Source organism: Pocillopora damicornis, chromosome 2 (assembly GCF_964200805.1).
Source record: "Pocillopora damicornis chromosome 2, jaPocDami1.2, whole genome shotgun sequence".
Lineage (NCBI taxonomy): Eukaryota > Metazoa > Cnidaria > Anthozoa > Scleractinia > Pocilloporidae > Pocillopora > Pocillopora damicornis.
Window position 1 is genome coordinate 20,940,768 of NC_142671.1, and position 17,197 is coordinate 20,957,964.

Genomic DNA, 17,197 nt, shown 5'->3' on the forward strand with positions numbered 1-17,197 from the left:
TGACATCTATCACATTCAACTGTGTTAAATTACGTGGTAACTACAATTTACAACTATTCATTACTACCGCAAAAACGAACACTTTGGTCGAGTTTAAAGCAAAAAAATACAGCTCAGTACCTGGACTACTACAAAATGCTGCTGTACCTTTTAGCGAGTTTCCTTGCTGTGGAGTGTACCCTTATAAGGCCTGTTAGCTCAGCTACTCGTGATTTTTACGTAGCAGCCGTTGAAAGAAATTGGAACTATGCACCCAGTGGAAAAAACAAGATCAGAGGAATCCGGCTAAAGAACGATAATGTCAGGTAATGCGTGTACCAGTATTGTACGAATTTTCAGCACCCGCACGAAACGAAATTAGGGCATATACTGAAATTAAAAGAAGAAAATATTTGGGTTTTTTAAATTATTATCAAAGCTTTTATCTTTAGTTTTCTCGCCATGAGTATCGTCAGGGTATCATCATTTTAATGACGTCCAAGTTTACAGTTGCGACAGTTTCAAGAAAATTCCCGTTGTTAAGCGCGTTTTACACGCAACATGAACTAATCTTTGAGTAGTAAAGAAACAAGGAGAAAAAGCAAGGAACTCCGTTGCTCAGATTAAATGAGTATGTGTAGTATTTAAGTATGAAATTATATCAACTTTTTTTGATGCAGATTTTACCACGAGGTTCTAAAGTCAAAAGGATTTTAGAATGCACTCATAAACTGCTCAGGGTCCGTAATTGGGTTCGATTTTGCAGACCCAGCTTTATTTCACTAATCGTCTCTTAAAAAAGCTACTAAGGTCTGAAATATTTCGGTCTCAAATGGCAAAGGAGTTTCAAGAACTGCGTCGAAAAGTGCTCAACTCAGAGAACACTGTTCACATGACATAGGAATAGACCAGGATTGGAAACTATTTTCCACACTGTAGGTTTAAATTAAACCTGTACATTTAATTTCCATTGTTACAAAACTTATAATCATGAATTCAGAAGCATGTGTCTTTTGGAACGGGAAAAGAACAAATCGGTGCAGTGTTCAAATTCTTTCTGCGTCACAGTTCACGATGTCAGATTGTATCCAGAGCGCATTTAAGCAACAGGCGACATCGCGTAATAGTCTCGAAATTTAGAAATATTAGCTATAAATTGCCAAGAAATAACTCAACAGAGTCTTTTTATTTTTTTAACGTGTGGTAAGTTAACTTCTAGCATTTTTGTTGGCTTGGTAACTCAAAACAGCGCTACAAAAGCTACTTCGGGCAGCAGGAGATTGAAATGCTGGAGCATTAAATATGATCGCGATACATTTTAAAAAGTGACTAAACATCTACAGTGCTTCTTTGTTGTTATTAATGGGAAAGAACCAATGATAATCAGCTCAAAACTGAATCCTTTCTTCCGCGACGATGAATAGGTTCAAATGGGCGCTCAAGGAGCGATGCATAATGTCCTCAGTTTCTACCGGAGTTCCCGTGACCTTGCTTTTCTTAACAAGATCCTCCAAGGGAAGTTCGAGGGGAAAAGTAGATTTTTCTCAAACAAAGTATCACTTGACCTAGGGATTTCCTCAAGTTTTTCATCGCTTATATCATCTTTCCAAAGGGCAAAAGCTCGGTAAAAACAATTCCCATCTGACAACGACCTCTCTCCTTTGAGGAGGCACTTTTTCAGACGTCGCGAATTGTTTATTTGATACGTTAACATGTATTAAAACAGGCTGTTAATACATAAATAGAATTGAAAAGCCTTAAATGAGTTATTTCTTAGGGATTTATTGCTAATTTTATAACTATTACGCGATGACGATTTCACGATGGACCTTATGCAAGGAGAGACGTCTATAGATATATATCTTATAACATATTTTGTGGTTATTCTGACAAAAACTTACACTTCCCTCGTATTAACATTATTTTTATCTATATATGATAAAACTGCGTTGATCTCTCTCGAAAATCCTTTTATGGGCGTGGAAACAACCTTTCGCCATATATTTCCTTTTTAGCGCGTTGCAATGTCTGCTCCGTGAAATCTTGGTGCAAACGAAAGGATACGATTACTGGCAACTTATTCATTGTTGTAGACTTGTCATTAATGGTTTGTTTCTTGGTTTGGAGTACCCGTATGGTGTAGTCAAAACAGCGCAGGAATCTCTTCGGATGCATGAAAGAAAGTGATCCGCCAGACGGATGATAGGCTTATTCTTTCAAAAAGTCATGTCACAAAGTTTATCAAGAAACAACAAGAGCTTTCTCCTTTGCTTTTCAGAAGCAGATGGAGATCGGAAGTCATCAATGGCCTGTGTTCCATTAGGGAGCCAAGGGCTTAAAAATAAGCAAGAGCTTTCACCATATGCTTTATTCAAAAATCATTATCACTTGTTAGTGAAAGGAACTTCTCTACGGCTTCCTCTCGTGTTCAAGAGACCACTTGTTTAAAACACAGTTTATGACAGACAACTTGACTAGTTGCTTTCTTGTTTTTCGATTTGGAACACCCGCAGGGAGAACGTCAAAACAGCCAAGATGTTATCATCTTTTCTTTGTAATCGTGTTTTGATGCATGAAAATAAGTGATGTAAAGAAAAAAAATTAAGTCCTCCGCCTTGTAAGTTAAACTCCGGGTGCACTGTTCCGGAAAACGTGATAAATAAACATCAATACTGTTGCATGACTTCAGCCTAGAAGCAATCAGCGGTTATCAGTTTATATTCGAAGAGCTGAATCATAAACCAAGTGAAAGCAGCTTTAAATGCGTATCTTTCACAGTTATATCTCCTCTTTTTCAACTACGGGTCAGTGGATTATCTCACCTACCTTGGGTTCTCCTCACCTCCTTGTAAACGGACCCCCCAGATTTGTTTCGATGGTGGGCTTATTCTTAAAGCAATACCATAGCAACCCAGAAAAAACAGAACTACCGAAGCTAGTAAAGCAAAAGGAAAAAACTAGGAAACAAACCATCTTGTGGTCAAGGTGTACCATAATAAGCTGCTAGGTGAAGGTAGTTCAATATCCTATGGGTAGCGAAGTGCAAAATCCCTTAACGACAGACAATGCGTGCGAAATACAGCTGAGTAGATGATAACTAAATAACTTGCACGGACCAATCAAACGTAACTAGATAGATAACAAAAGGACAAGAATGAAAGGCATTTTTTGATCGTTTATGATCGTGGGCGCGAAAGTTAAGAAATTTGCGACCCAGCCTCTTACCGATCGACAAGTTGTCCCAATTAGCAAGACTAGTTTCAACAGCTTCAGGGAAATTTAACCCCCTCTAATGTTAAGTTTTCAAAGTAATTTACAACAGAATCGTATTAGGAACCTTTGTGTTCCGCAATCCAATAGGCAGGGAACTAGAAAGCATCATGCGTGGAAATATCTGTTTGACAAACATTATGCAAATATTGAATCATTAGAAAACTCGGCTTGACACTCGATATAATTGTATGCATAACGTATAAAAAAACGTCATTATATCAATCTTGCAAACGAGTAACATTTGACAGTTTGCCGGTGCCAATGTTGCAACTATGTTGCTATTTTGCGCGTTCAGTCTGCTGTATCGTGGATTTATCTGCCAAGAGAGGTTAGCTGCTCGACTCGAGAGTACTTTATTGCAGCTGTAGAAAGAAACTGGGATTATGCACCCAGTGGGCAGAACAAGATCAAAGGAATTCCACTTATAAACGACAGGTACTGTGAAATCCAGTTATGGAGTAATGCGTGTATATGCAAGAAATCGCTAGTATGGAGTATACTCTTGTACACGTCAAATCGTTAACATTCTGCAGGCTGTGGACTATAGCCGATCTGAAAGCGCTAAGAGGTGTGTTTCTTGATTTCAGAGAATATAAGTTCCTCTATAGAGAACTGGTTCGAATACAGTAGGCCATAACTGCCTTTGAAAATGTGCCTTATAACCTTGATTGTTTGCCGGAAAAGGTTATACTTCATTTCCGTACTGCTGGAAAAGTTTATAGTTCTCGTGATATTTTTAGTTTAGAGTTTAAGGGGTTGAAAGCCTATTAGAGTTTTAATTTCCATTTCGTTCAATTCGTTATTGAGCAGTATGAACTATAGGAGATATAAAAGAGTTTTAGGTGCGTTGCAAAGCTGGTAAGAACCGTATCGTACAAATTTATTCTGGTGAAGAATTGATTAGTGTTCATACCACTAATTAATCACGCCTTGCCTATAAATAGCTGCGCTTATCCAAGAGGTATTGTTCTCATATAAAGTACTTTAGACCTGTGAAAGACCCCATCTTCGCCATTAAGGTAATGATCGTTTCTCAAAATTGTATACGCTTTAGAAACCGATTAAAGATCAGTTAAGTATCCATTACATATTTTTTAGTGAGGCAAATACACGCCTTTCTATCGATAACCCAAACAACAAAACTTTAAAGGAACATCAGCAGAATTTGCAATGAGCAAAATCAATCGTGATTTTTACTTGGTGAAGCGCAATGGTTTTGAAGTAACTGCAATTTGAAGAACATGAAAACTAAACCAGCCTTTGATCTACTCTAATTGCTGATATCATTATCATGCAGACCAATATAGACTGACTTGTTGTTGGTTTTCTTTTGCCTGTTTGTATGAATTGGATCCGCACAGGAAAAAAAAACGGCAAACAAATAAATTTCTAAGTTAGTTATTTTGTTAATTGTCGATACGTGACAGAAAGTGATGAGTGCAAATTAATTTAGTCCTTGGGGCTGTTTTAAGATAACAAGAAAAACAGGATTTCTCTCCTTGCTGTTTTAATAGAGACGATCAAGAAGATAAATTTTAGAAAGAAGCTTCGGAAACCTTTCTCGACTCTTAAGAAAGAAATGAAAATCTTTTGAATAAATTAACCACATTGGCCGTTGAATAATTTTCTGTCATCACTACTTAGTCTGTACTTGTACTGCTGTCCTTGGTCTTCGTCACAAATTACCTGCAATATATATTTCGCTTTGAATTTTTGTTTTAACGTCCAAAATAAAAAAACCAAAAAAGAAAAAACATTTACCTATGTCTTTCTTCGAGGAAACCGTCGAACGAGCAAGATCTTCGGTTCTGAGCGACCACGAGTCACGTTGTAATTCAAACAAATGTAGGGAATGGTTGAGGAACTGGACAAAATGAGTCCCATCATTGAATGGGGGAACAAGCTCTCATTCTCGTCTTTAACCGATGAAATGTAATCAAATAAAGGGGTATACATTTTGAATTCGTTTTCGCACGTCAACGACACAACTGGCTGGAAATCACCCACAATGCATCAACATTATCACGCTTGAAGTGTTTAAATGTAGTGTGATCAAGGCCCGATTATTTCCATCCTATATGCACTGGACTCTGGATCGATGGGTACATTTTCGAGACCTGGCCGGTTCAAAGTATTATATTTTTGGACAAAACAATTAACTCTCAAAGCACCTCTCTTCACACAAGTGTATAGATGGCTACCAGCGAGTTGGCAGCCTGATTAAATGCTGGAGGTAATCTTGTATTGGACTGCAATTCCACCCAAGGGGGAGTAGTAATAATCCTAGTGGATTCATATTAAGGAAACCGGGATAAGCTCTGGCTGGGTGGGCCACTTGGCCACTTGATGATGAGCAGATAGATGGGAAGTGCATTCGACCATAACTAAGGCTCTCTATTGGAAAACCAATGGGAGTGTTTCATTACAAAAAGACATAGAAGTTAAGTTCTTACTTGATTGAAATTAAATCTTACTTTTATCAACACTAAAAATATAACAACATGAGCGATCTTGGTTAATTAGACGATTTACCCGCAGTCATGCGGTACCTTTCAGTCTGCGGGGAGTCAAGAGGCTGGCCACAGAATACAAGAAGGTGCTGTATCGAGAGTTCACTGATGAAACGTTTTCTCAAGAAAAAGCTCATCCACCACACCTCGGCTTTCTGGGTCCAGTCATAAAAGGAGAAGTAGGTGATACAATAAGGGTCCACTTTAAGAACATGGCTCGTAGGCCCTTCACCGTTCACCCCCATGGGCTTTTTTACAGCAAGGCCGCAGAAGGATCCCTTTATGCTGATCACAGTAATGCCGATCAAAAGAGAGATGACATGGTCGGACCTAATGAGGAAAATACATACAATTGGTTTATAAATGAACATCACGCGCCTACAGAGTCAGACGAGGATTGCGTCACCAGAATGTACCATTCCCACGTGATTTCTCCGAAGGACACGAACACTGGATTAATAGGTGTGGTAAGGCTTCCTATAAGCAGGCAGTAGTCCGAGTAACGAAAGTTGCGCCTTCCGTTGCTCTAATATCTCACGGCTGCGAGAATTCCTTTGTTGAAAGTTAAATTTGAGAAGTCTATTCCTCACTAGGTTTTACGATGCCTGAGTAAATAAAAAAGGGGAAAATTATGTTCCATAAATTTACAAGCCATTTATGAGAAAGAGAGGAGAATACTTTTAATTGGCTTTTGCAGGGCCGTTGTTGATTTGCAAGCGAGGTGCTTTAATGGCAAACAGTGTTCAAAGGAAAAATGTAGACCATGAATTTGTCCTTCTCTTCACCGAGATGAACGAGAATGAGAGTTGGCTGTTGGATGACAATATTGACAGCTTTTTGCCTGATCCAGCGGCGAGAAAAGCCCTGAAAGCTGACCCAGAATTTCAAGCCAGCAACAAAATGGCCTCGATTAATGGTTTCATCTATGGCAACTTGCCAGGACTGGACATGTGTCAAGGAGACAAGGTCAGCTGGCATATGATTGGTCTTGGAACTTGGAGCGATGTTCACAATCGTAAGTATTATTGAATATTAGGCTCACAAGGTAATTTTATTACCATTACCAGCTGAAGCAGCTATGACATACTGACGCTAAGCCTCACAATACCAGAGTTGGCCGGTAAAGAGCGACTAGAAAAGAGTTGGTAAAGTGTGAGCACGGATGTTAAACGTGCCAGTCGCGTTACCTTGACCCAGCACATAACAAACCAAATTGGCGGCTGGGACTGTTAAGAATTTATTTTTATCGGCAACTTTCTCTGCTAACTCTGACAAGATTAGCTGAATCTTGAATAGTCTTTCCCGTTTAGAAGAACACAAAAACCAATCTGAAGTTAGGTGTAACCTTTTCATTGTACGTAGTCTCTGGTCTTGAATCGTCCAACTGGCATCAAGTTTTTCATATCCTCACATGTAAGCCGGTTTAGGCTTACATGTGAGGATACTCATGAAATGAATTTGCGTTTTTGTAGCCTCGTTCCATGGACACACTGTCATGATCAGTTCTCACCGCACAGACACAGCAACGCTGCTTCCATCTACTTTCATTACAGCCTTTATGAGAGCTTTGAATCTGGGCACTTGGCTGCTAAACTGTATGAACAGCAAGTTCTTTGATAATGGAATGGCAGCGTTCTTTAACGTCCAAAACTGCAGTAAGAGAATGGACCTACCTAACGTTAGCGGTGGGAAGACAAGAATCTATTACATTGCAGCCGAAGACCAGCTTTGGGATTACGGGCCAACTGGTCAAAATAACATCGACGGAATGTCATTAACCTCTCCTAAAAGGTATGAATTTTATTATTTATCATGGAATTTTAAGTTCATGAACAGGTTTGCATACCTTAAGTCAGCAGTGAGTACATGTCACAGGACATGGCAACACTTTCTTAACTGTCTCACAATAAAGCTTCAGATTTGTATTGAATCAAGTAAGAATTCTTAGAAATTTAATTTCTGAATTGTGCTATAAAAGAAGTATGCAATTCTTTTAAAAATTTGTTTTTTTTCGGTTATCGACCTTCATATGGAACCTAAGACAGTCCAAACGGCATATTTCAAAGTTCTATGTCGAGTAAGGAGACACAACGTCCGTTGCACCACTGTTTTATCATTCTTATGTTGTTTCACAGTGAATCTTTCCAGTATTTCACTCGCTCTGGTAACAGAATAGGAGGGCAATACAAGAAAGCAGTGTATGTAGAGTATACAGATGACACTTTTACAAGCACAAAGAATCGATCCGCTGATGAAGAGCATCTAGGATTCCTAGGTCCTGTGATCCGTGCTGAAGTTGGCGATGAAGTCAAGGTTGTTTTCAAAAATAAGGTAATGCCTAAAAATGGCCCGGCATAGATAATTTTTGCGACCAGCGCCTGTGATCTTTTTGGGTTAATTACTTTTGTCGAGGGTATTTGTCGGTAGGGCCTCTAATCGTGATTACTGATAACGGTTCTCTTTAAAACATCGATTCATCACCCAGTTCAGAGATAAGTCTCGTTTTGAGATTATCAGTGAAAAGTGTTGTCTAGTTATAGCACGATTAGAACACCAAATGCTGTCAACAAATGACCAGACTACCAGGAAATGTATAAAATAGCCAGTCAGAGGGGAGAATTATTTATCAGATCTTTAAAGCTTAAGGCGGGTTAAACAGTGTAAGTGGATGTATAAGCTTTCCAGCATGAGCCTTACTGCTAAAACCTTCAACGGGGACAAAGATCTTTTTTTCTTGACAATAACAACACTTCTAAGACAGCCATCACTATTAGCGCGTTTGACGAAGGGCTAACGCTCGGAACGTCAGCTTTTTGACTCTTTACGGTGGCCAATTTACGTTTTCAACTCAGTTGTTAACACAAAATTACCTGCTTGTATCATAGTTTGCGTTCTCACTGGCTTCTTGAGGTTATGGGTAATTCGTTTTTAATGTAAAAACTTTTTTTTTCAAAATGCACTCTAAAGTGATGTGAGCAAACTCTACCCATGTCAAACTGAACCCGTTGTGGTAAACTTACATTAAATTTTTGCAGGCAAGTCGAAATTACACCATACACCCTCTAGGTGTATTTTACGACAAAGCTAACGAAGGATCTCAGTACCAGGACGGTACAACTGGGAATGAAACTGCTGATAACGCGATAGCACCAAATGGAACATACTCGTACAGATGGATAGTGCCTGACTCTGTGGCACCGGCAGAGAATGATCCTGCGTGTCTAACATGGATGTATTACTCAAATGTTGACTCAACCAGGGACATAAATAGCGGTATGTCGAGTTTCGACTCTTTTATACATTAAAAATGTTCTAGAAATGAATTTTTTGGTCTACCATATGACATTGTGAAATTAAAGGTGAATCTTCGGAAGCAGCATCTGGTAAAGCGTCAGGGCTCGTCAGGGTGTAAGTTAAAGGAAGTCAAATGGTGACGCTTCTATAGCGACTAAGTAAGTTGAATTAACTGGACGTGAAGTGGTGATTATGTTCGCGGAGAGTTTCAATGTAAGCTTTTCAACTTTACTTTGGGCTTTGTAATTTTTTTCCACCATTATTTTTTGTGAGCCTAAAAATATAAAATAATACAAGCACCGAGAAGCTACACCTTTTTCATCGCAATTATTTTAGTTTTTTAACGTACCTTTCTTATTAAAAGGAAACCAGCGTTATAGCGATATTAATCTGTTATCTTGATACACCACTACTAAAATAAATTATGTTGTAATGTTTTACAGGGCTGATTGGACCTCTTCTCATTTGCAAAAATGGAACCTTGGACCGTAATGGCAAACAGCGAAACATCAATCGCGAGTTCTTCCTTCGGTTCGCTTTAACCGACGAAGGACAGTCCTGGTACTTGACTGATAACAAATATCTAGCAAACAATGGATCTGCCATCGACGAAAGTCAGTATTTATAACAACGGTTTCTGTTTCACTCCTCTCCCATGTACTGCATTGTTTACATGAGTTAGAGGAAAATTCATCTCGGCATGTTTTGCTACTAATCGTATGAGGGAAATAACACGGACTCAGTTCAAATAAATTTTTAGCCTGTTCCCCCTACTGGTTTTTATCCTTACATCCTAATTAAACTTAGCATGGAAAAGTCAGCATGGTAAACATTGCATTTAACCTGGAGCATAGATAGACACAAAACCGAATAGTTGCAGTTACAATATATATATATATATTTTTCCTCCTTCAAATTTAAGATGACTCCAGCTTCAAGAAGAGTAACCAGATGAAAAATATCAATGGATACATGTTTGGAAATTTACCTGGTCTGCGCATGTGCAAAGGCGATAATATATCATGGCATTTCATGGGCGGTCCCGCGAGTCAAATGCACGCAGTGTACTTTTATGGAAACACCTTTACTAGAAATGGAAACAGCCATGATACACTTGGAATAATGGAAGGTAAGTAAAGCTTAGAGGGTATCCAGAAAAGACAGTGCGGGGAATTGCTCGGAGATGCCAGCGTTTTTGCTCTCAATGCGCAGAACAACACGCTCTAATTTTTACCTTTTCCGGTAGTCGAAGTCCCGTCCCACTCATTAAATCTCTTTACCGAAAAAAGCAGGAAAGAGTATTTCCATGACAGCAATGTCAGACTGCAAGACTTGTCGGATATTAGGAAGCATATCTGGTAGGAGAACAACAAGCGAGCTTGTTAAGTTCCATTATCAGCTCACATTCAACTGTTCACAGTACAACAAACTGCAGGGAGGCCGTCTAGGAAGTGCCTATGGAGAGTCTTTGGAAACAAAATAACAACAACAAGACGACAATGACTATAGCAACGAAAGCAAGAAAAACAAAAAAATTAACCAAGCATGTGCATTAAATCACCCAGACTTCAGACTACGGAATTATTTTTTAATTCTTCTTCTGGGTCCGTTCTAGTGTCTCGTTCTCCAATCGTAGTTTAAAATTAGTTCCGTCACGTTCCGGTTCAAAAATTCCTTGATATTTATATCCGATGCAAATCATTAATTTTAGTTAACTCTATCCATCAGGATCACTGGAAAGCGTGCGAATGACTCCAGGAAATCCGGGAGTGTGGAAATTAATTTGTCGTGCGAACAGCAATCTCCGAGGAGGAATGGTTGCTAAGTATACCGTTTCAGAGGATTGCGGGAAGAAGTCTGCAGCTAAGGCAATGAGTGGACGGAATAGGGTGTATCATATTGCAGCGGTTGAAGAAACATGGGATTACGCGCCATCTGGGAAAGACTTGATTGAGGGAGTCGATCTCAAAGACAGCGAGTGAGTGCACATTCATATAAGGAGTGCATCCCGTTGCATCTTATTCAAGATAACTCTTTCCCACCAAAATTTCTATATCCCGATGTCATGTGTAGAAAAAGAATTTGAAAATAGACGCATTAAATCTGATAAGTTTTCTTAATCCTATTCGCAGGGAAAGGTTGTTTAAACAATGAATTTACTAAAAAAGAGCCCTGAATCACAGCAGCACATAGAGCAGGGTTTTTATTCATATTGCTGGCTAAATGAACATTTCAACGCTCTTTTACACCGTAATTCTAGGAATGACGTGCACTTGCAAACAGTTCTGTCTCGTGCGAGCATGCTTTCTTCTAAGTTTCTCTCTAAACCCTCAACCTGTTACATACCACTTTCGAACCAAAGGGTGATGCCTTTCATATACCTCAAGATAAAAAAAAAAAGAAAATAAGTGCTTGCTTAAAAATCAGAACAAGTTTCATTTATTTTTCACGTGAGTTTCCGCATAAACACTTACAATAGTAGTTTTCCTCACCTTTTCTGCACATCAGGTTACAAGACCCTTTCGTACATCTAAGCTTATAAAAGATACTCCTTTGGCGTAGATCATATCTCTATAGTACTTCCACGGGTCTTAAGAGTCTAAAGTCTTTTCTTTTTTCGGTCGTCTTCAGGTTCGCTCCTCGTTACACGATACCAGGTCCACATTTTATTGGACGCAAAAACAAGAAGGTCATCTACAGAGAATTCACGGACGCCACATTTACCAAACAGAAACCAAGAAAGAAAGAAGAAGAGTATCTGGGTATTATGGGACCGATGATTAAGGCTGAAGTAGGAGATACAATTGAAGTTGTGTTTAAGAACTTGGCAACAAGACCGTACTCGGTACATCCTCACGGAATCTTGTACAGGTATATTTGGCTTTTGATTCGTATCCATTCCTGCTCATTGTGTACGTTAGGAGAAGTCAATGAAGTTTACTCACAAAACAAACTATGAATGAATGCTTTTTTCCTTACTTAACGTTTCTCTGTCGCTACATGTTTAACGAGCCCCCAAGATCAACCTTGAGATTGATTATCAGTTATTATCAGATTATCAGTTACGATTGATTATCAGGTATGATTAATACGATTGATCAATTTGGTTAAATATTCGGTACGACTTGAAATCTTTATTATGGCCTGCTTTTAATTTAACGAAAATTAAGAATTCTCCTTTTTTTTACACAGGATACATAATGTAACATCTTAATAGGTTTACTCCTTTGCTAATCTGGTCACAATTGTTGCTGTAGTACAGGAAAAATAAACTGTCCAGCTTCCAATTCCGATCTATGATAAAAAGTACATCAATGACATGATTAAAGTTTATGAAATTTCCTCCGTTTTGTTATCGAACGACGGCTAGACTGTTAAGCCATATTTCTTAACCACTCAGCAAGCAGGACGAAGGTTCATCCTACAAAGATAACACAACGGGGACAGATACCGCAGACAATGCTATTGCTCCTGGGAAACTTTATAACTACATATGGAAAGTGTCTGAACGATCGGGGCCTGGGCCTGCGGACACGGCATGTCTAACATGGGCGTACTTTTCTGATGTGGATCCAGTCAAGGACACTAACACTGGTTTAGTAGGGCCGCTGATCATTTGTAGGAAGGTAGGTGTAATACAGAAAGATCCTTGTCCGCAAATGAGCTGTTTTTGATCGAGTGTAAAAAGACATCCAGGATTGTATAGGGGCAATTTTTTCAGTTATGTGACTGTCACCCTCCTAGCCAACCCGAGAGGAAAATTAAAACCAAGTAAAACTTGGTCACTCCGAATCTCTCTCGAGCCAGCTTGCTTAGTTTATTTCCCTGTTGTCATTCGCTCCTTGCAATTTTTTCCTTCGTTTTGATCGACCGCTTTGATTACTTTGGCTTTAGCAATATCACTTTCACATCAGTATTGGTCTCTGGCGACGCAGAAAACAAAGCCCTAGTGGATTTCGAAAAACGAATAGCACCGTTTAAACCTGTTTCTTTCGAGAATATCTGTTGTGGAAAGTAAAACTTGAAAACTAGTGGTCGCCTTGTAGACCAGCTGGGCTCAGTTGTTAGAAGGCCAATTAGAGCTAACCCAAAGTAAAATTTCAATCTGGGTTTCTTTATTCCTTTATTAAAAAGCCTTTTTGGGATGATTTTCTGTATTCTTTCAAGAGTATCCAATAGCAATGTCCTAGACAAAAATAATTCGACTAAATTTTCTTCTAAAGCTTTCAGATCTGAAATCAGATCTCACTCTAACCCTGAGTTATCTCAGCCCGCTTTGAAAAACCCGGCTCAAGTCTATCCACTGGGACCAGCTTCGAAATTCCGTAATTTTTTTTATCGGCTAATGTGATATTTTCACTGATACGGCAAAATTTTATAAATCCATGCGTATTAGGTCTTTTGGAAGAATTGCATTGTCAATGGCCTCAGCAGTTCCATTCAATTTTACAAGGGTTGTGCAGTCTATTAAATATTCTCTCACCGTTTTTACAGGGAATTTTGGATAGAGATGGTCAAAGAATTGACGTTGACCGTGAGTTTTCACTGATGTTTGTTACGATGGACGAGAACAACAACTGGTACATAGATGAAAATATTAAATATCTGACTGAAGATCCAGGACCCTTAAACGAACTCAAAGCGAGTTTTGATTTTTGGGAAAGCAACCTAAAGGCGGCCATAAACGGGTACGTGTTTGGAAACATGCCACCACCAACAATGTACACTGGGGAGAAAGTTGTCTGGTACCTGCTTCAAGTTGGAGGCATGACCGAAATGCATACAGTACATTTTCACGGCCAGAGCATTTTGTATGTAAGTATAAAAATAGCAATAGGTGGATTCTGTCTATTTCCGAATGCCAAATGATACGTTGCACATACCAGAGTTGATTTTGACGTCTCTTTATGACGGGCGGTGGGTTAGAGCAGAAGAGACCGAAAGTCACGTCACGATAGAATGCACCAAGAGGGTCTCAATGAGGTGATAGATTTTACGGCGAAAGATTAAAATTTTGACCAGTTTATGGCTACGTTTAACCCAAAATGACACAGAATGATACTTTGTAGAAACGAAAAATTGTAGATTTTTTTTTTACGACAAAAGGTAAAAATTTGTCAAACGTTGTTAAACGAACGTTTTACAGCTATAGGTTAATCCCATTGAGACCCTGCGCCAATACCTTGCACATCCAAAAGCGAACATTCGAAGACCCCTTCTCTTCGACGACCACTTCCATTCTTCGGTTAGTCATCTTTTCGTCTTTGTTTTGTTTTTTTCCCGGTGGACAGTCCATACGCCCACCTCTACTCAGGAGGAATGGCCAAACTTAATGCACGTTCAAACAGCCTAAAATAACTTCTTTACAACACCCAGTTTATCGCTTACTAAAATACGCAGAAGGAAAATATAGACGTGACAGCTTGCGAAAACTGTCGACCACAAACGGTATCCTTTCCCCGAAAAATGTAGAACCACTGATTTGTCTTAAATTCTTAGCGTTAAAGTTGTCCAATTAATTCACTAGTTTTGCTTTGTTGACAACTTTCTTCTTAACTTCCATTTCAGAATTCTTTGCTCTGATTCAATTGATTATATATAATCATATAGATAACATTGATTATATATAATCATATAGATAATAATATAATATAGATCGTTTGTATACGTTAAAGGAAACATTTTCCGTTAAACAACGATGTCCTGATCGTCGAAATGACAAGAGCCCCATCACAACTCCACCTCCATAAATTTCACCTTTATACAACAATCCCATCTCTCAGGCACAACGGTGGCCGTTGTGAAGAGATTTGATTATATATGCCAATACGAAAGTGTTAACCGGAAAATCATATTTCATTGCACGTATTTTGCAGAAATCGCTAAGTTATCATCGGGGCGACGTCTACGACCTGTTACCGGAAACGTTTGCCACTGTTGAAATGATTCCTGACGCTGTTGGAACTTGGATGGTACACTGTCATGTGAATGTTCACATAACTGGTGGAATGCAGGCACTCTTTACTGTCTTAGAACCAACAAGTGAGTGGCTGAAGTGCCGCGAGAATACCTCTTTTGTTAGCATCATCTACTTCATCTTATCGTTTACTCTCGTGGGTGAGAATAAGTGAGATTTAAGAGTAGGACTTAAAGTTTGGACCCCAACCCCCCTTCCACCCCCCTCCGACCCCCTCCTCCACCGCATTGAACTCCCTGTAACGCAGTGAAGGTACTAATAGGAGGTTCTGGGTTCGTTGACACGTCGGGATTCAAAAATCTTTAAATTTTCCCACGCACGTAACAGAACGAATTTATCCTCTTTAATCCCCGTTTAGTGTTCAACCTGCTCTATGAAATCCCGCTGTTCTAACACGACCGTCACTGTTTCTTTCTTTTTTAGGTGCGCCAACCAAGAAGCTACACCCACCTACTTCTGGCACTTCAAGAATTATTACTTCCTTCACACTGTTGTCGATTGCGCACACAGTTTTTGTTTTGTAGAATATCTCTTCTCACGAGTTGTACATTTTCGAAGAAAACGAGATTTCTCAATTTAGTTTTAAAAGTCCCGCAAGTTTCACACGTGTAGTCTCGACTCTCAGAGAACACTTTTTTTATCCAAGTTCTTGAGGAGACTTACAGTCAATACATCACCATTTCCTAACCCTGTAGATGACTTTCAATCCGAACCACCTTTGTTGCAACAGCCCGTTATTCTGTGTGACTTACTTTACAAGCATTTGTGCAGGACCTGACGGCTTTTTTCCGGACTGGCTCACGTCAACCTGTCCAGCCCTGAACACTTTACTATAGTTTGCTACGGGACTGCGCGCGAGGCCGTACCGTTCATATGATAATTACTAGTAGATTTCTGCTCCCGATCACTTTCATACGGTTTCCTATTTCCATTTCCACTATTCAGGTTTTGTTAAAGGTGGAGAGGAATTCAATCGACTTTCAAAGGACCTATGAAAGAATGACAGTTACCCTATTCTAATTCGGATTCTCTGTCTGCAATAATTTGTTAATTTAAAAAGGTGGTGTTTTGTTTTGGCTCCCTTCCTGCTTAATAATTCATCTTTGCTGGCGACAAGAAAGATTCCTCTGGGAACGCTTGGTTTTAGCTCTCTCAAAGTAAACACTTCTTAATAAAAGTTTCGTTCAACCTTGCAATTTTTGTTTTCTGACTTTGGTATTTCTCATCTTTTCTATCCCTGCCAATCACACATTTCTTTAGATTTAACAATAAACTGTATCACTTCGCTAAACACCCCAGAAAGAGGATTTTGTCGAGAGCAGGCCGCGGTGTAGTGACCCGGCCTCGACTAGCGCGGATCCGCGACCCTCAACATGGCTCATGGCGCAGCGGTCGGTGACTTTAAGCCTACAACACGGCCGGCATGTCACTTTTAATACTATATCATGATTCCGAGTTTCTAGTCTTCTGAAGTTAAAACCATCTGACCTTAATTTTTATGATTACGGTTTGCTAAATGTTTAAGCTCATTTATAGAGCATATTACGAGGCTGCGCTTAGATACGAATTTTTTCTTTGAGTGTCGATAATATCACTTATGAGTGAGCAAAGCGCACGAGCGGGAGAGACAAATAAATACGAGAAGATAAATTCATATCCATAGGTGGACTTGTCATTCTCTGTTTATCAGGTAAATTTTGAGTACATGTAGACATCGAATTCAGAGGTCGCCTGCACATAAACTCAGCTTGCAGAAAATTTCCGTCAAATTCTGAGTTACGTATAACACCAGTTATCTTTGCAAAAAACATTTCCCTCTCTCACTCTTAACTCATCGTGTGAAGATGTAAAAGTCACGTCACCGCTTTTGGCGGCGACGATATTATGTATCGAAAATAGAAGAATTTCTGGTTTTTATGATTGTCTATATAAAAAATGTGTGTAATATCCTTATCCACATAGTCACATCAAGGAATCTGTGGTAAAGCATATCTGTAGGTACCCGTTTGTAACATGGTAGTACTTTGCTATTCATCTGTAATAACCTTATCGCCCTGTCAGGTGGGGATAGCAGGGTTATAACGTTATTACAGGTGTCATTTGAGATAAAAAGCCTTTTCACTTATAGGCGATTGGTTAGTCTACCCAAAGCTTGTCAAGGCCG

At 39.2% G+C, this 17,197-nt stretch overlaps 1 protein-coding gene across 3 annotated transcripts; it reads left to right on the plus strand.

Annotated features, from left to right (window-relative positions):
• Window positions 1-20: 20 nt before the first annotated feature.
• LOC113683956 (hephaestin-like protein) lies at window positions 21-16,229 on the plus strand. 3 transcript variants are annotated; one of them, XM_089197196.1, is made up of 14 exons: window positions 21-305; window positions 5,791-6,224; window positions 6,460-6,777; window positions 7,235-7,553; window positions 7,898-8,093; window positions 8,798-9,035; window positions 9,500-9,670; window positions 9,979-10,185; window positions 10,785-11,034; window positions 11,688-11,927; window positions 12,457-12,682; window positions 13,551-13,871; window positions 14,933-15,098; window positions 15,457-16,229. In XM_089197196.1, the coding sequence occupies exons 1-14, from the start codon at window positions 136-138 to the stop codon at window positions 15,555-15,557; spliced, it is 3,357 nt and encodes a 1,118-aa protein (XP_089053322.1). In that variant the 5' UTR covers window positions 21-135; the 3' UTR covers window positions 15,558-16,229. The 3 variants fall into 3 exon arrangements, with proteins under 3 accessions (XP_089053322.1, XP_089053323.1, XP_027057044.2); XM_089197197.1 differs by having other exon boundaries at window positions 5,809-6,224; XM_027201243.2 differs by lacking the exon at window positions 21-305 and adding an exon at window positions 3,502-3,687.
• Window positions 16,230-17,197: the final 968 nt, after the last annotated feature.

Coding starts and splice junctions, on each gene's coding strand:
- LOC113683956 (XM_089197196.1), top strand. CDS start 136: ATGCTGCTGTACCTTTTAGCGAGTTTCCTTGCTGTGGAGTGTACCCTT. Junction 6,778..7,234: donor TTGGAGCGATGTTCACAATC/GTAAGTATTATT, acceptor GCGTTTTTGTAG/CCTCGTTCCATGGACACACT. Junction 10,186..10,784: donor TACACTTGGAATAATGGAAG/GTAAGTAAAGCT, acceptor TCTATCCATCAG/GATCACTGGAAAGCGTGCGA.